Genomic DNA, 19,336 nt, shown 5'->3' with positions numbered 1-19,336 from the left:
CTAGACGTGGTACTTGTGAATGTCTGTGTCACTGTCCATGGTCTTCATGGGCTCCTAGGAGCTCTGCATCTAACACCACAGGAGAAGGTGACTGTTGCTTTTGTTCGGATTAAATATATCAGTTGTAAATCACCGTTAATCATTTCATAATGTTAATTGTTGTGGGTTTTATTTAGTATGATCCTGCCTTTGTGAAACCAAAATGGAGTCCAGACACAGACCGTGAGCTCCATATTGTTGTTACCTCAGCCACAAAGGGCCTTTGGGTCTGGCCTGGGCCTGCTGGAACCAGATCGATCCGGTTCTTCCCGCCAGAGACCGGCCTGAGGGTTCCATCTCCTCAGAGTTTTCCCGCCAAAAACTCTCTAAGGCTCTGCGCTGCAGCAGCAGCAACTGCCCAACTCAGGGCCAGCGTGTGGCAGGTCTGCACTCATGTACTGCCATTAGCCGCCCTCAGGCTGGGTCTGCAGGTGGCTCGGCTTATTGCTCAGGAGAACATCTCCTGTTCCATAGCGAAGGAGAAGAGAACACCCCTCACCATCAGTCCTGCCTCCTCGTGTAGAACATCATCCCAGAGGGCTTCGGTCCATGAGGACTGATGTCACTTGGCTCTCCCTGGTGTGCTCCACCCCCAAGGGCTTCCCATTAGCCCAAAGGTTGTAGTCAGGCATCACCCCACATACTCCCACTCTGTGCATACCAATGGAATGGGGCTTTTCCCTTAGGGGTCTTTTCGATCTCCTTGCTTTCCTTCTGGCCAAATGGGATAGTTTCATGCTCCATTGTGGTCTCACTGGTCCTGTTTTCACAAGGGATGTTTATAGTTTTGCTATATTGTGTTTATCTCCCTTTTACCAAACTGTGTAATCGAATCCCTTCAATACACTTATCTTGAATGCATCTGATTTCTTTGCGTGTCATCCTTCTTATCTGCACTGCACTGGGAGGGGTACACAGTGTGAGGTGGTTATTCCATGGACCACAAGATATGGGTAGAAGTGTCCTGCCATCTCTGAGACAGGAGTCACCTTTCCCTCAGTCCTAGGTCTATTTCCCTTCCTGACTTTTCCCCTGAGGTAACACTCTGTTCAGCTTGACATTGTAGCACCCACAGACAAACTCACAGTGATGTAGGATCCCACTATTACATTTATTTGGCATATAATAAAAGGCGACAAAGGGCAGAACCTGGCCGCAGGATCAGCTCTGCCGCTGCACTAAAATATTTGCTCTTATCGTCTCTCCAGGTTGCTCAAAGGTGTTTCTATCCTACTGTAACATAGCTTTGTCTTGCCCTAAGGAGTGCTAAATAAATAAAATCCTACTTTATACCTTCTGACAATTGTCACATTGGGGGCTAAATATATTGTGCTATAAAACATGCCGCTTTGTGCCAGAGCTAATCATGTTTGAAATAGTTTGATACTTCAAAGAGCAAACAAATTCCTCCACCATTCAACACAGCTACCTGGAACACAGTGAATGCAGCTAGAGCGCTGGCATATCATAACCAGTAGGTATTGCCAGCTCCAGGAAGCAGAGTTAAGGTTATGTGGGGACTTACCTGTACTCTGTATTTCCTGGTTTTCAGAGGTTTGAATTTTGCTGAAGATATCATTGTGGAAGGGAAGGAGAGACCACTGGGCAACTTGAACCCAATGTTAATTAATTTTGTTGCCATTTAATGTAATTCAACACTGAATATTCGTTAAACTGTCCCTGTTTTCTTTTTCCAGTTGCTAGCATAGCCAGGTGACTTTGATTTATTCTTTTACTCTATCATGATTGGTTTCAAGCGTCCTCCCAGGTAACTGATACCAGACTTCATTACTGTGGATTCGATGCAGATCTCATGGTTCTGAGTGCAAATTGTTGTGTGATTTATTGTAGCATTATTCAAATTGCAGTGAAGTTATCTCCCGATCTCACTGCTCCCATGCCATTGTGGCGGATCATCAGTATACAGGGATAGACGAGCTGTTGGAGCTATCCACATTCCAAATCAGGTGTAGTTTATCACTGGATGCCAAGAAGCCATTTGATTAAACTGAGAGAAATTATCTTTGATACATTTGCCTTTATGGGTGTCTCAGATGGTTTTCAAAGTTGGATATATTCCTGACTTGTTTTCCTTGGGCATCTATTTTATTTAAGAGCAATATCTCCACCTATTTTAAATTACAAAAAGGAATTCCCTCCCACACCCTTTTTTTCCACATTTAGTTTATTTTTTTCTCAGCACAAATCTGCTGAGCCTCACAACTCTAACCACTGCTCACCACTGCTTGCCAGGCCATAGGGGTGAGTTCAGTCCATGCTAGGTCTCTACTTGCTACTAGTTCCTAGTTTTAGATGTCAGTGCCCTGGGTTTAGTCCTTACTGATGGTCCACTGCGAGACACTGCACAGAAGACGAGGGGGAGACCAGTTCTGCTCTCCTGGGTGCATGGCTGCTTTCAGAGTCAACTGGTCACTTGTTCCTGCAGAATCAGACCCTAAAGTTACCAAGCTTCTTGTTTTATCTTTGTCTCCTGTCTGTATTAGTGCTGTTATGTGAAACAGCCCCAGATCCACCTGGATCTGGTGAAACTCAAAAACAACCTGGGGTTCCTGCTGCAGCAGAAACTTTCTGAAACGTGCATACAGATTTAGGAGGAAATTCAAATGGAAGCTAGTTATATAGGTAGGGAGATTTTATATGGAGATATACCCATCTCATAGAGCTGGAAGGGACCTTGAGAGGTCATCAAGTCCAGTCCCCTGCCCTCACAGCAGGCCCAAGTACCATCCTTGACAGATTTGCCCCAAACGGCCCCCTCAACGATTGAGCTCACAACGCTGGATTTAGTAGACCAATGCTCAACCTACTGAGCTAAACCTCCCCACAATGAAAGCTGAATTCTGAGCACCCACCCATCTGTGCCAGAAAAGAACTGGGAAAATTTTTGATGCATTCTCCCATAATATTCTTGACAAGAAGTTAAGGAAGTATGGATTGGATAAATGGACTGCAAGGTAGATTGTTGGGCCCAACGGTAGTGATCAACGGCTCGATGTCTGGTTGGCAGCCAGTTTTGCACACCATCTTCATTAATGATCTGGATGCAAGGATGTCTTGTACCCTCAACAAGTTTGTGGATGACACTAAGCTAGGGGGAGAGGTAGATACACTAGACGGCAAGGTCTAGAGTGACCTAGACAAATTGAGGATTGGGCCAAAAGAAATCTGATGAGGTTTAACAAGGACAAGTGCAGAGTCCTGCCCCTGGGACAGAAGAATCCCAAGCATTGTTACTGGCTGGGGACCGACTAGCTAAGTAGTAGTTCCGCAGAAAAGGACCTGGGGATTCCAGTGGATGAGAAGCTGGATATGAGTCAACAGTGCGCCCTTGTAGCCAAGAAGGCTAATGGCATATTAGGTTGCATTAGGAGGCGCATTGCCAGCAGATCTAGGGGGAAGTGATTATTCTCCTTTATTCAGCACTGGAAAGGGCACATCTGGAGTATTGTGTCCAATTCTGGGGCTCCCATTACAGAAAGGATGTTGATGCATTGGAGAGGGTCCAGCAGAGGGCAATGAAAAACCTGAGGGGGCTGGAACACATGACCTAAGAGGATAAGTTGGGGGATTTGGGCTTATTTAGTCTGCAGAAGAGAAGAGAGGGGGGATTTGATAGCAGCCTTCAGCTTCCTGAAGGGGAGGGGTTCCAAAGAGGCTGGAGAGAGGCTGTTCTCAGTGGTGACAGATGGCAGAACGAGGAGCAATGGTCTCAGGTTGCAGGGGGGTGGACTAGGTTGGATATTAGGGAAAAACTATTTCCCTAGGAGCGTGGTGAAGCGCTGGGAGGGGTTCCCTGGGGAAGTGGTGGAATCTCCATCCCTAGAGGTTTTGAAGTCCCAGCTTCACAAAGCCCTGGCTGGGATGATTGAGTTAGGGTTGGTCCTGCTTTGGGCAGGGGACTGAACTTGATGACTCCAGAGGTCTCTGTGACAGAACCCTTCCTTAACGTGTCTTCCCAGGACTGAATAAGCAACAAATTGTCTAGTAGAACCTTAAAGACTAACAAAACATGTAGATGGACTCATGAGCTTTCATGGGCACAACCCACTTCTTCAGATGACTAAAGTATTAGAAGTCCAGATCCAAGAATAAATAATGAAGGGGGGGGAGAAAAAAGAGAGAGAAAAGGAGGGGGAAAGGAGAGCAAGTAAAAAGAGACAGTGAGTAGATGGTTCCAATAGTTAGGACAGGCTGATAAGAACAACTAGCACCTCCATTGTTTGCTTGGCTGGTTAAGTCATTAGGATGTGGAAAGTAGGGTGAGAGCCAGACCATGTCCTTGTTCATACCATTTGCATAAGAATTAAACTTGTGACTGAAGTTAAGTTCCAACCCTTCTCTGTGTATTTGGCTTGTTGAATTGGCCCAAAACAAAATGGTGACTTGGAGATCCATTAATGTGTGTCCAGGCAGATTTAAGTGCTCTCCCTCAGGTTTTTATGTATTGCCTTTTTGTATATCTTTCCTATAGGGGACGTCTATACTACATTCCTATGTCAAAAGAGGAATGTAAACCAAGCAACCCAAAAGTGCAAATGAAGCGCAGATTTAAATATCTCATGCTTCATTTGCATATTCATGTCTGAGCACTTTTTCCTAATTTTTTCAGGAATATGGGTTCTTTCAAAAAAGGGTGGGGTTTTTTTTGAAAGATCCCTGTCTAGACTGCGGTTTGACTTCTGAAAACCCCTTTTTTTGAAAAAGCACTCGGACGCAAATATGCAAATGAAAGGTAAGCTATTTAAATCTGTGCTTCATTTGCACTTTCAATTTGCTTCATTTACATTCCACTTTCAACAGAGGAATGTAGTCTAGACGTGCCCACAGAGACTGTCCAGTATGACCAATATACCCGGCAGAGGGGCATTGCTGGCATTTGATGGCATAGATCATGTTAGTGTATGTGCAGTTAAATGAGCCTCTGATTTGGTGGCCAGTGCTGAAATCACTAGTGTAGATGTGTAGGCAGAGTTGACACCGGGGCTGAGTGCAGGGGTGGGTTCCTGGATGATTATGATGGAGGTGTGCTGCGTGGTTACTGGAAAGAATTGGTTTGAGGTCGGGGGTTGTCTGTAAGCGAGAACTGGCCTTTCCCCCAAGGCCTCTGAGGGAGAGAAGTCACTTTCCAGGATAGGTTGTAGATTGTTGTTAATGCATTGGAGGGGTTTAAGTTGTGGACTGTAGTTGATGACAAGTGGAATTTTGTTGTTTTCTCATTTTGTTCTGTCTTGTAGTAGTTCATGTTTGGGTATTTTTTTGGCTCTGTCAATCTGTTTTTTCACTTCTCCAGGTGGGCATTTCAGTTTTAGGAATATTCTATATAGATCCTGACGGTGATTGTCTCTGTCTGTGGGACTGGAGCAAATTCGGTTGTATCTTAGGGCTTGGCTGTATACAATAGATTGAGAAAAGTATCTGGGGTGGAAGCTAGAGACATGAAGGTAAGTGTAGAGGTCGATAGGTTTCTGGTATAGGGTGGTGGAAATTTGTCCATCATTTAATTGTATTGTAGTGTCAAGGAAGCAGATCTCTCGTATAGACAGATACAGGCTGAAATTGATGGCAGGGTGGAAGTTGTTGAAATCCCTATGAAATTCTTCCAGGGTCTCTTTTCCATGGGTCCATAGCATAAGTAGAGTAAAGGTGCTGGAGGCAAGAGCTGAGGAAACATTGTTCACGGTCAGCCATGAAGTCAGCCATGGCTGTGCTGCTGACTTGAAGATACAAATTGTCTCTGAATTGGAGGACAAAGTGGATGAGGACAAAGTTGCAGAGCACTGTAACCGGTTGTGAAGTGGTGTCATCGGGGATGGTGTTCCTGATGGCCTGTAATCCATCTTCATGTGGAATGTTGGTGTAAAGAGCTTCTACATCCATGGTGGCCAGAATGATGTTTTCAGGAAGATTACTAATGTTTTATACTTTCCTTAGGAAGTTGGTGATGTCTTGAAGACAGCTAGGAGTGCTAGTGGCATAGGGTCTGAGAAGAGAGAGTCAATATAGTCAGATGATCATGTAAGTGATCATGATGGGTCGTCTGGGATTTCCAAGTATGTGTATCTTGAGTAGCAGATAGAAAACTCCTCATTGGGAATTGGGGAAGGAGAGTGTTGTATAAATTTGGTCCTGAGCAGCATCAGGAGTTTCATGAGGAGTTGCTTTAGGGTTTTTGTTTTTTTGGTATTCTTTAGTGGGATCACAGGAGAGAGGGTTGTAGAATCTGGTAGGTCCCTTCTTCTGAAAGGACTGAATAGTTACAGGAGGCCCCCCACTTGCGACCACCCGAGTTCAACCGCCTGCACTTACAACCATTTTTGTAAATGCAGGAGGGGCTGAAAAGCCCCGACTTACGTCCTCAGCCCACATTTACGATGGCGCACTGTGTCGGTCATAAATGAGGGTTCGTGTTACGATGCCACGAACTTGCGACACTTCCCTTGGAATGGATCGCATCACAAGTTGAGGGCCTCCTATACTTGGCCGTGTCCAGACTCAGGGTTTTTTTTGGGAAAAGTAGCCTTTTCCCGAAAAAACTTCCCCTGCGTCCAGACTCAAGCCGCGTTCTTTCGAAATTATTTCGAAAGAACGCGGCTTTTCTTTCAATGGTGGTAAACCTCATTTCACGAGGAAGAACGCCTTCTTTCGAAAGTTCCTCTTTCGAAAGAAGGCATTCTTCAATGTAAAGAGGCCGTCTTCGAAAGAGAGCATCCAGACTCGCTGGGTGCTCTCTTTCGAAAAAGCGGATTTCTCTTTCGAAAGATCCGCCTGCAGTCTAGACGTGATCTTTCGAAAGAGGCTCTTTCGAAAGATGCTTTCGAAAGAGCATCTTTCGAAAGAAGCCTGCAGTCTAGACATAGCCCTTGTGAATGAAGGAAAAGAACTGGGAAGACTGTGTAACAGTGCCACCTGGTGACAGTTTCTATAACATTATTAACTCCAACTAATATTTTGAAAATGGAACTAGGTATGTAAAAAGAAAGGATACTCCGTGTTACCGTATGTCCAGTGGGAAACAGCGATGGTACGTGCACAGAGCCTGGTTTGGAATGTGAAAGCACAGGATACTCGTGTTGCTAGAAAGTTTAATAAAACGATAAGAAACCATGGAGGCTTAGGCATCTACTTCCCAATTTAGGCACCTACATTCCACATTTAGGTGGCGTTGGCATTCACTGAACCCCTGCTGCGTGATCATCCAACTCTGGAGGCACCCAGACTCCTCGGACACATATGTTTTCACCAGTATGTTTCCTTCTGGCTCTATATTTCTCCCCACTGCCCCCAGGAAGTACACAATTATTTCACACTGGGAAAAGGAATGCAATTGTCCATACAAGAGGCATACAACAGCTTCTATTAGTACAAACTTTTAATTCATTCATCATATTTTCTTTATAACACTATAATATAATCTATATTCTAATTACTCCTAAGAGCAACAGTGTGATCATACTGACTCACAAGGATCCTGCTGATCTCGTTCTCTCTTGACGTCAGATACAGACACAAGCAGTTGGCATGATGGATCTTTATTAAGGGCCTAGAAGATTGTTCTTCCCCACTCCCCAGAGAGGGGCAGCTGGCAGAGTTAAGAGCTGTTTAACATTCATTCTCAGACTACCCATTAAGCACATCACATAAAGCATTATAAAACTCTGTGGTCTACAGCAGTGGGCCCACCTTCTCCTGCTGTCTCCTGCAGCCTGAGTTAGTAAGTGACTTCAGAAAACAGACTTCTCTGTGTTCTCTCCCCCCATTCCTTAGACTCACCAACGCTGCCATTTCAGAGCTGTTTTCACCCAAATGTGTGAAATGCTCAACCACTTCTTCCCTATGTGTGAAAATCAAAGCTAGAATGGTCTCCCCTTCCTCATTTTCTCCAGGACGTTCCAATACCTTGTTGGATACTCTGTGCCCTGCTGGGTTATTTTCCCAACAGAAGCCTAAGTTGCTGAAATCCCCCATAGCCATCCAGTCCTGTGTTTGGATGATTTTGAAGGCTGTTGAAAATCCACCTCTTCTGCCTGGTTGGGTGGTCTATAGTAGACCCCTGCCCTCACATCCAGCTTGGATGTTTTACCCTTACTCCGAGACTTTCAACAAGTCTGTCCCTTCTTTCCAACTCAATCACAGTCCAAGCGCATACACCTTTGATATACAGGACAACGCTGCCTCCCTTTTCCTCTTGCCTGTCCTTTCTGAGCAAGCTGTACCCTTCTGTACCAATATTCCAGGCATGTGCATTATCCCAGCAAGTCTCTGTGATGCCAGCCATGTCACAGTTGTGTTTGTTAACTAGCAGTTCTAGTTCTTCTTGCTTATTTCCCATACTCCTCGCCATCCCACTGCCATCAGTGTAGCAGAGATGGAGATATATAATCAATGTCCTGAGGACCCCAGCTGAAGGCACCTCCTGCTTTTTGGATTTCACTAACATCTGACAAGAAACCACAATTCAATGGGAGCGGGGAAAGGGTAATGGACGTGGCATGCCGAAGGGACATTTGTTCGTTGAAATCAATGAGACTCCTCATAGTAGTGGCCCGTGGCTAATGTTTTTCTGGCATCATCTCAATATACGCGAGCTATCAAACATTAATAACTTGTGGAACACAGATCTAGGGTGGTCAATGGAATGACTGTCACATTACATTCAGTGTCACTCACACTGTATTTTTAGCACAAACACGCTCACAGAAAAATATGAAATAATATCACAGCTGATTTGTTGTCTCTATAGGTAAATCCATGTAAACTGTGTGGATTTCAGATAAGCTGGGGGCATTTATGGTTAAGTATGGCATTCCCTTACATTAGAGTCCATAGCCCATTGTAGAAGTGATGTAACTATTCAAGATAAATATTTCGTAATATATAATATTAATGAAGAAAAGTACTAGGGTTTGATTTTGTATACATGTGTGAGAGTGAAGTTGAGAACAGGATGCAAATTGCTAAATTTTATTATGAAGTGAAACTTCATTTTTTATGCTTAAAAACCAGTGTAACCCAGCCACCCACAATACCCCTTACCCTTCCCCCCCCCCCCCTCCCCACACACAGGAAAAACAGCAAATACTCACATCACCCTGTTATCCATATTGGCCTTACCAGTCTGAGACTCGGGCAAAGATGGGAGCAAATGCCTTTAGTATCTGATATATGAAAGTGTCTTCTTTCTGTCTGTCTCTCCTGACTCCCTGTTTTTGTTTTTCACACATGCTGGCTTCTGTCCTCAGACTTTTCAAAAACTCCTCTTCCAAATCTTTCTTCGCCTGTTCCGCCATTTCTCTCAGCTGCTTTAAAGCTTCATCTTTAGCCTTTGGATCTTTACCTTCTTCCTGTAACTTTTTTTCTTCTACCTGTAATTCTGCCTCAATTTGATCAAATTTCTCCCCAAAAGAATGTGTTAGATTTTCTCTCTTTTTCTTCAGCTCGCTTTCATATTTTTTCTTTAATTCTTTCATTTTTCGTTGTAGCAATGCCTCAGCAAAGACGTACATTTTATTAATGTAGCATCTCCCTTGATTACTTTTCACCATACAGTCTACCATTCCAATTAGCTCAGATACCTGAGCATCCTTTTCTTCATCCCCTGCTTTATTGTTGAAAGTGCAACATCGGTTTCCGCAATGTTCAATCAACTTCTTAAGATCAGGATCCAGTTCTTCTACATAATCACCTAGTGGTCTGCCCTCTAAATCTTCTTTCCTGGTGAACAAGAAGATCATGTAGTTCTTTGCTTTGCTGCCAAAAATATCTTGTATCCGGGCAACTGTTGCTTTCTCCTCCTTTGTGTAACGGGCCAGCTGTAGCACAATCACTATAGCATGAGGCCCTGGAGAGGTGACCACAACACAGCGACTAATCTCTTTGCATGTTTCTTCTTCACAAATATGGGTGTCAAAAAGGCCGGGTGTGTCGACCACGACAACCTCTCTCCCATGCCAGTTCCGCTTCCCTCGTTCACACTCTTTGGTTTGTGACTTTGATGAAATTTGGGAGGCAAATCTTGGAAAGCCAAGGATGGTGTTTCCTGTTGCGCTTTTCCCAACACCAGTTTTGCCAACAAGGACAATTCTTAGTTCTGATTTCCCAGTGTACAGTCCCTCATCGTTTTTGTCTGTTGAGAACAAAGGTCAATGTCATTACACAGCCAATAACTGAGACAGGGGATTTTGAAGAATGTTGGTTACTACCCTTATAAAGGCTGATAGTGGAGGAGCTGACAGAGGAGGTATCTGAGCCTTTAGCTATCATCTATGGAAAATCATGGAAGACGGGAGATTCCAGAAGACTGGAAAAGGGCAAACATAGTGCCTATCTATATAAAGGGAAATAAGAACAATTCAGGAAACTACAGACCAGTCAATTTAATTTCTGTGCGAGGAAAAATAATGGAGCAAGTAATTAAGGAATTCATCTGCAAACACCTGGAAGATAATAGGGTGAAAGATAACAGCCAGCATGGATTTATAAAGAAGAAATCATGTCAAACCAATCTGATAGCTTTCTTTGATAGGATAACAAATCTTGTGGCTAAGGGAGAAGCGGTAGATGTGGTATACCTAGACTTTAGTAAGGTGTTTGATATGGTCTCACATGATCTCCTTATCAATAAACTAGGCAAATACAACCTAGATGGGGCTACTATAAGATGGGTGCATAACTGTCTGGATAACCATTCTCTGAGGGTATGTCTACACTACCCCGCTAGTTCGAACTAGCGGGGTAATGTAGGCATACCGCACTTGCAAATGAAGCCCGGGATTTGAATTTCCCGGGCTTCATTTGCATAAGCGGGGAGCCGCCATTTTTAAAACCCCGCTGGTTCGAACCCCGTGCAGCGCGGCTACACGGGGCTCGAACTAGGTAGTTCGAACTAGGAAGCCTAGTTCGAACCAGCAGGGTTTTAAAAATAGCGGCTCCCCGCTTATGCAAATGAAGCCCGGGAAATTCAAATCCCGGGCTTCATTTGCAAGTGCGGTATGCCTACATTACCCCGCTATTTCAAAATAGCGGGGTAGTGTAGACATACCCAGAGAGTAGTTGTTAGTGGTTCACAGTCATGCTGGAAGGGCATAACAAGTGGGGTTTTGCAGGGGTCTGTTTTGGGACCTGTTCTGTTCAATATCTTCATCAACAATTTAGATATCGGCATACAGAGTACACTTCTTAAGTTTGCAGATGATACCAAGCTGAAAGGAATTGCAACTGCTTCGGAGGACAGGGTCATAATTCAAAATGATCTGGACAAACTGGAGAAATGGTCTGAGGTAAATAGGATGAAGATTAATAAAGACAAATGCAAAGTGCTCCACTTAGGAAGGAACAATCAGTTTCACACATACAGAATGGGAAGCAACTGCTTAGGAAGGAGTCCTGCAGAAAGGGATCTAGGGGTCAGAGTGGACCACAAGCTAAATATGAGTCAGTAGCGTGATGCTGTTGCTAAAAAAGCAAACATGATTCTGGGCTGCATTCACAGGAGTGTTGTGAGCAAGACACGTCCTTTGCAGCCAAAGGGAGCCATGGAGAGCGCTGGCCTGGCCCACACCACAGAACACTTTCAGAAACACTGCTCTAGATGGCGCTTGATCCAGCCGCTAGGGCAGAAGACTGGACTTGATGATCTCTTGAGGTCCCTTCCAGTTCTAGTGTTCTACGATTCTATGAAATCACATCTCATTTTTTTAAACTGTTATTATTTTTATTCCAATTATTTGCATGTATTGTGGAATAGCCAAGGAGGTCAAATCCGGGTGGGGGGGTCACATGGAGCTCTATGCATATGTGACAAGCTAGAGCCAGACATCCCATGGGGAGAACAGGGGACCTGAACCTCCAAAGAATAAGCAACTGAATCTATGCATTGTACACAATGTTATTGTATTATAAACAGGCCCATCAATGCAGGGGATTAGGGGGGAACCAGTTCCTGCAGGACCCCATGAGAAATACACCCACTCAGAATTGATTCCCTGTTTACAATTACACTCTGTGGTCTATCACATACCAGTTTTGAAATCCACTGAATGTGTGCCAAGTGAACCTGGCATTCTACTTTTTCACAAAGCACTGGGCGATACCAAGTGAAAAGCCCTCTGAAAATCGAAAGTCAATTACATCAGCTTTATTACCCTTATTCATCAAACCTGTGGTCTCATTAAAAAAGGGATCCCGTTAGTTTGACAGGATCTACTTTCCTTAAATCTGTGTTGATTGCCATTCATTATAGTACGCTCCTTTAATTCCTTATTAATGGAGTCCTATATCAGATATTCCATTATGTTGCTCAGGACTGATGTCAGACTGATCAGCCTATAGTTCTGTAGGTCAGCCCATTTCAAACATTGGCTTTACATTAGCACTCTTCTGGGATTTCCCATGTGTTCCAAGACTTCACATCACCAGTCCGGAAAGTTCATCAACTAGCTCTTTTAAAACTCTCTGCTTCAAATTATCTGGACCTGCTGGTTTTAAAATGCCTAACCTTAGTTACTCACTGCTTAATATCCTCCCATGTTACTATTGGACATAGAATGGATTTCATCATTATGATATGACTATGCCTTCTAAATACAGGACAGAATCTTCACTGACTATTTCTGCCTTTTCCACTTAATTATCGATAGTTTTACCAGTTTCACCTAGTAATGAATCAATATAATTGTTTGGAATCTTTTTGTTCTTAATGCATTTAGTACAGTCCCTCTTAGGGTACGTCTAGATTACAGAGTTTTTCCGGAATATCAGAGGTATCCCAGAAAAACTCTGTCACGTCCAACGAACGTGTTTGCTCTTCTGCTTTTTTTTTTTTTTAAAGAGTAAACACGCTCTTTCAAGGAGTCCTGTATACCTTGTTCTACAAGGAATAAGAGCTCCGCTGAAAGAGGAGGCTTTTCCTCCATTTGGCCCCATCTAGACTGGACCGAATAGTGAAAAAGCCTCTTCCGGAAAAGCTATCAGAAAAAGCTATGAAAATTGCGGAGCACAATTTGTGTAGCTTTTTCTGACAAAAGACTCATTGTTTTTAACTCTGCTGATCATAGATTTCTCTTTGTATCCTTTGACTTCCTTTATCAATTTTCTACATTCCTAGCTTCTGATTTATAATTATCAGCTTCCCCCTTGAGAGGTCATCAAGTCCAGTTCCCTGCCCTCATGAAAGGACCAAGCACTAACTGGATCATACCTGATAAATGTCTATCTAACCTGCTCTTAAATATCTCCAGTGATGGAGATTCCACAACCCTCCTAGGCAATTTATTCCAGTATTTAACCACCCTGACAGGTAGGAGGTTTTTCCTAATGACCAACCTAAACCTCCCTTGCTGCAATTTAAGCCCATTGCTTCTTGTCCTATCACAAGAGGCCAAGAACAATTTATCTCCCTCGTCCTTGTAATACCCTTTTAGGTACATGAAAACCGTTATCATGTCCACTCTTTTCCAAACTAGACAAGCCCAGTTATTTCAGTCTGTCCTCAAAAAAAATGGAGAGTCCACCACCTAGCTAGGTAACCCTAGAGCAGTGTTTCTCAAAGTTGTTCATGAAACCACTTTGAGAAACCTGTTTGAGAAACCACTTTGAGAAACCTGTTAACTGGCCACAACACTTTGTTTACTTACTGGTGCTGCATTCACGGGGTCTCGTGGCTCTTTTTGGATCTGTTTGGCTGTTTGCAGCCAAGGGAAGCCACAGGAAGCGGCGTGGATGTGGGCTGCTGCTTCCTGCGGTTCCTTGGCTGCAAACGGTAAAACAGAGCCAACAAGGGCTGCGAGGCTCCATGGCCATGGCTCTGGTAAGTAAACAAACCAGCACAGCCAGTCAACAGGTTTCTCAAAGTGGCTCAGCAGACCACTGTGAGAAACGTTGTCCTAGAGTTGCAAGAGGTGGGGAAGTAGCGATGGAGGGAAAGAAAACAGCAGGACACCAGTGGAATAGGAGTATTCCAGGCTTGCTTCATGCCTTAAGGGTCTCATTGGGGGCCTCCATGAGGGTTAGGAGGACCCTCTAAATGGAACCCAAGCCCACAATGACCCTGAAAACCGTAGGATGCTTTTGTGAGGACTTCTAACCCTTGGTAAGCCTCAGTAGGTTTGTTTCCTCTTCCACAGCCCTTAGCACCTCAGACAGCTCCATCTACCTTGACAGTCTCAGTAGCTCACGGAAGCCTTAAGCAGGATGACAAGAAGCACAACAATCTGGGCAGGGAGGCTCTGTGGCCAATGACCCAGTTTCAGGGCAATGGAGACCGACAAGCTGCCTTCAAGTCTGATGGAGAGAGAAGCTGATTGGTCACTGAAGAGCATCCTAAGGCTCTTGGGGAGGGAAGAGACACCAGCCTGGGAGGGAGGCATCTTACCTGAGCACTTCCCAGGTTTCTCACAGCTGTGTCTTGTTAACTATTTCCTGGGTCTCAGAGATCTGTGAATGTCCTGGGTCTGGCTAGGGGCAAGTTCTTAGAGGAACACGGCAGTACTGAGTGTCAGAAATGAGAGCAGCCATTGTCTTACCGTAGGTGTAGCATTCATCTTCCATATCGTCTCTGGGTATGTACCTTCCCTCTGGCTGAAACAAATGCAAAAACACCCCACTGTTTATGAAGCTACTCGCACCTAGAAATGTGGATTTCAGTGGAGAGATTCCACCAATTAGGAGGCTTCCAGTCTCAAGGGCACCAGACTAATCGAGACATTTGGAACCAGAGAAGAACCACTTGAGACTAGTTAAAAGGGCTCCCCTGCTGTTAGCTCAGCGTGTGAGCAAGGAGCTGGGGAGAAAAGGAGCTGTGGGGTGTCTGGGAGGAGAAAGCACAAGCGGGTACACGGAGGAAGAGCCTGCAGGGAGGGAGGTGCTGGGGAAGGCTGTGAGGAAGTGGCCCAGGGAATCGTAGCTGTCACGTGGCCGTGACAAGAGACATTACCGGCAGCTCCTATCTGAGGGCTCTTGGGCTGGAACCCAGTGTAGAAGGTGGGGCGGGTTCCCCTCACCACCAGCCCCCCATTTCAGCACCAGAAAAGAACTAACTTGGGTAAAGGCACAAACTGTGTGGCAGGTGTGCGCCAACGTGAGCCAGTAAGTGGAGTTCTGGTTTCACACCTTCAGGGTGATGACTCAGAAGGGAACGGTCTGCGTGAGCCTGGTCGTGTGGGGAGAATCTGCTCTCCTTTTCACAGCCTGCCCTGACCGTGGCATGTTAAGTGAGGGCTGCCCGAGGCACCCCAGGTCACACACACACCCCGTCTGCCTTACAATAGGATTCCCCCTTCACCTGCCCCGCACCAGAACCACAGCTGCCAACTTTCAGCTTTCCCCTAAGGCCCCTCCCCACCCTACTGCACCCCTTCCCTCAAGGTCTCAACTGTGATCATGTTGGTAGCAATGACTGCGCAGTCCAGTTCTCTCAGGGGCAATGTATTCAGAACAAAACTGTTACAGAGAAAACCTCATAAAAACCACCAACAGCTTACCAGGGACGGCCGTCCTCGACAAGGAGACCCCGGCAGGTTGCAAAGTTCAAGCTCTTTACACGGGCTCTGTTTGCCTTGGACACACTCTCATGTCAGTCAGCTCTGAGAGTGTGAATGACCCCTCCCCTATAACAGGGTGATCACTTAACACTATTTTCAGATCTTTGCTTGCCAGACTTCTTTAACCAGGTCAGATTAAATTTCATTTTGGGGTGAGGGTTCTCCAGAGATGCTACCTGCCTAAAGACTTGCATTAATTACCACCACCCTGCAATACCAGTAATTTTTAATTCCTGGAATTGTCCCATTGAGCCAACAATACAGGCACAGTCAATCTGCGGCATTCACAGTCAACCTGTGGAACTCCTTGCCAGAGGGTGTTGTGAAGACCAGAACTTTAACAGTGTTCAAAAAAAGAGCTAGATAAATTCATGGAGGTTAGGTCTATCAAAGGATATTAGCCAGGGATGGTGTCCCTAGTCCCTGTTTGTCAGAGGCTGGGAATGGGTGATGGGATGGATCATTTGATTTCCTGTTCTGTTCATTCTCTCTGGGGCATCTGGCATTGGCTACTGTTGGAAGACAGCATGTCGGGCTAGATCTTTGGTCTGACCCAGTCTGGCCACTCTTATGTTCTTATGCTAGCCCAAAAAGATACAGATACCATTTTATAAAGGGGATGCAAGTTTTTGAATATCCCATGTGTCTCTCCAATCTGTTGCACTGTCATGTGTTTGAAATGAGGAGTCAAGGGGTGGGAGAGATACATGGAGGCTACTCCAGAAGGCAGGGACTACACTAACAGATGGGAAGGTTCTCCCCCAGTAGTGATGAGTTTGTGTGGAGAACGTGAACGAGGTAGAGGGGAGTGGGTGTGGGAGAAGAAAGAGAGAGGACCGTGGGATAGGCAGTGATCAATTCATGGAAGATTTTAAAACTTGAGAGCAGTTTGAACAGGATCCTGAAATGAAGAGATGGGACTTGGTGCAGGGAGGTGAGTCAGACAGGAGAGGTGAAGGCCTAGGTGGGGATTTCGGAGTTGATGGCGCTGCAGTCTTGCACATGGGGCATGGAGCTGGGGATTTGCAAACATGAAAATGTGAGAAGAGTCAAATTCCGGGTGAAGGGTGATTGCCAAGGTTAGGGATGCTGGAAGCCAATGGAACGTATCCTGGTGACAAAGAGCAAACTTCTAGGGGAGATGTACCTATGTCTGAGAAGGCTTCTTTGGCTTTGCCCTTCAAGATGCTGAGCTAAGCAAAGACAAGATGAAGCCACAATACACGTCTCATCTCCCCAGCTACTGCAGATATGTCAGCACAAGCACATGTCAGTGAGCTGGACTCTGAAGTCAATGTGTCTGTTATGATACTCACGGAACTTGCGTTTGCTCCCATAATGGATTCAGCCTTCACCTAAAAATCAAAACACAAAATATCAGATGTTCCTGCGGGTATTTGTAAAATGTAGAGCACATTTCTACTCCTATGGACACTGGTGTAAACCAGGAGTTAACTCCATGGATGTCGGTGGAGCGATTCAAATGTAAAATCACATAAGGAGGAGAAACAGGATCAGAAGACACCAAATTGACGGAAAGGCAAATTCCACCAAGCTTCCTCCAGGCTGTCCCGTTTCAGCCACTGCTCCTTATTCGGCTCCCGTTTCCCCCCCAGTCAGTCTGTCTCTGCTGCTCAGGCGGCTGCCCACCCCGTCAGCGCCTGCTGCCTTCTGACCCCAGTGTCTGCCCCTCCCCTCGGCCCGGCTCCCGTGTCCTTCATCCCCCAGCTGGCAGGGCCCGGCCGAGCTGAGCCCAGGCACTTCCCAGCATTGTGGGGCTGGCAGGGCCCAGCAGGAGGAGCAGCTGGAGCATAGGACGAGGCAGCTGGCCCAGAACCGGCCCATCACACGACCCCTGCGCAGCCTCTGCAGCCCTGTTGCAAGGAAGAGAGGCCTGTGGACACTTGGCAGGCCTGCCCCCCTGCCGCCACCATTGTACCCCAGTGTGCCCCTTCCCCTCCCCCACACCAGCAGGGTCACACGCCCACACAGCCCTCTGTATCAGATGGGGGCCTCCTCTGGCAACACCTGCCCTAAGGGGGCGACCCGGGGGAGACCTCTCTCTGCTAGGGTGCCTGTCCCAGGATGGAGAAGGTGGTGGGGTGCGGACTGTCCCATGGATATGGCTCACAGAGGGCAGAGCCAGCCACTGGTAAGTCAGCCAGAGGAGGAAACCAGGGGGTGAGCCCAGCTCCTGGTGCCAGGTGAGGGAACAGCCTGGAGAAAAGAGGGGGTACCATGCAGCCCCTCGGCCCCCCAACATCCAGGCTGCACCCTGAACCCTGCTGCAGCTCAGAGAAGTGCCTAGACCCTCTTCTCACAGCCGGTGCACCGAGACTCTGGCAGGGTGCCCCAGGGATGTGGGTGCCCCAGCCTGTCACCCCCTCCTGTTCTGAAATGTGATTTGTCCTTTTCATATTTGTTCATTTTTTTAATTGTATCCTTTGGTATATATGGTTGTGACTATTTTCTTCCACTATTTGATCTAAGGAAGTGGGTCTGGCCCACGAAAGCTCATCATCTAATAAACCATCTTGTTAGTCTTTAAAGTGCTACATTGTCCTGCATTTTGCTTCTGTCACCCCCTGTTACTCATCTGTACCACATCAGCCTTGCCTTTCTCCCCTCATGCCCATACAACTCTGTGCTGCTTGTGCTGTTCCCAGCATGAATAGTCCAGCTTGGTGCCCAGTAAAACTAACAACCTGCCACTCAGAAGGCTCTGCCATGTGTCGTGAGTCACGGGTCAATTTAGGACAAATCTGTATTGTCAAATGATCAGCACAAGTGAAAAAAGAATACTAGAGGGAGAGAGAACCCTGTGTTGCTTCTTCAGCTTAGACTTTTCAGCTTGAAAACAATCATGCTTTGCCGCTGTGTTTCCTGCAGATCACTTCACATAAAACCAAGCTACAGAATTACAAGTGCCTTTCTTTACCAGACTATGTGATTTTGCCCTTGGCTGAGTCGATTCAAGCAGACTGCAAGGAAGTGTTTTTGGAGGAAATGTGCAAATCTAAATCTCAGGCAACATGAGCTTAAATGAGGAGACTAAAACTCCTCACCCAGACAGTACCTGCTCTAGGCTCCGGTGCTCTCCACCCAGGATGCTGGTGTACGAGAAGAACAGGAACAATTCCCCCGGGTGGGTAAATCCACGCTCCGGACAGAGGCGAAGTGCTGAGGTGGGGCAGGCAGGCAGAGGGCGAGCACTGTGCAGTTCCACGCCTGCTGGCTGAGTGCACGGAGCAGCAAACTGCCTTTGCCAAAACCCACAAACATTTCACAGGAACTGCCGTTAGCGTGATTGGCTGCTCGCAGCGAGAAGCCTCCCACAGCCCATGCACCCTGCAGCCAAAGATCCAGTGCTCCCGGCAGGAACCACACAGGCACCAGTGTCACCAGATGTGCCACTCCTAGGACAGAGGTGGGGAGACAAACGGTGTATCCTCCCCTCGCCCTTTTAACCGTCTTCCCCCAAAAAGTCTGTGACAAGTGTAGCTGCCTCTTGCCCTATTCCATGCAGCTGGCCATGGCCACTAGAGGGGATACTGAGGCTGAGGGAAGGAGGGTGGCCAAGACAGCAGGCTGCAAAGGGAGAATTTTCTTCCTCTAGGGAGCAGCTCACCACAGCCTTCTCCCCACCCTCATTGGCTGGTCTGCTCCTCCCCAGCACCTGCCGAGCTGGGGGGGCAAGGGAGTGGAGACAGAGCGAGGAGCCAAGCTGTGACAGTGGGGGG

The 19,336-nt window shown here is 46.3% G+C and overlaps 1 protein-coding gene across 1 annotated transcript; it reads right to left on the bottom strand.

The window, feature by feature from the left end:
- Positions 1-9,099: 9,099 nt before the first annotated feature.
- On the bottom strand, positions 9,100-19,012 carry LOC102456683 (GTPase IMAP family member 7-like). The gene is made up of 4 exons (XM_025178472.3): positions 18,673-19,012; positions 16,913-16,951; positions 14,580-14,634; positions 9,100-10,183 (listed from the first exon to the last, which is right to left on the bottom strand). Exons 2-4 carry the CDS (start codon positions 16,931-16,933, stop codon positions 9,168-9,170), a joined length of 1,092 nt encoding a protein of 363 aa, XP_025034257.3. The 5' UTR covers positions 16,934-16,951; positions 18,673-19,012; the 3' UTR covers positions 9,100-9,167.
- Positions 19,013-19,336: the final 324 nt, after the last annotated feature.

This window comes from Pelodiscus sinensis, chromosome 2, assembly GCF_052426305.1.
Source record: "Pelodiscus sinensis isolate ZL-2025 chromosome 2, ASM5242630v1, whole genome shotgun sequence".
In the NCBI taxonomy this organism is placed as follows: domain Eukaryota; kingdom Metazoa; phylum Chordata; order Testudines; family Trionychidae; genus Pelodiscus; species Pelodiscus sinensis.
Note: the sequence above shows the minus strand (reverse complement) of the source record. Positions and strands in the feature narration are given on the sequence as shown.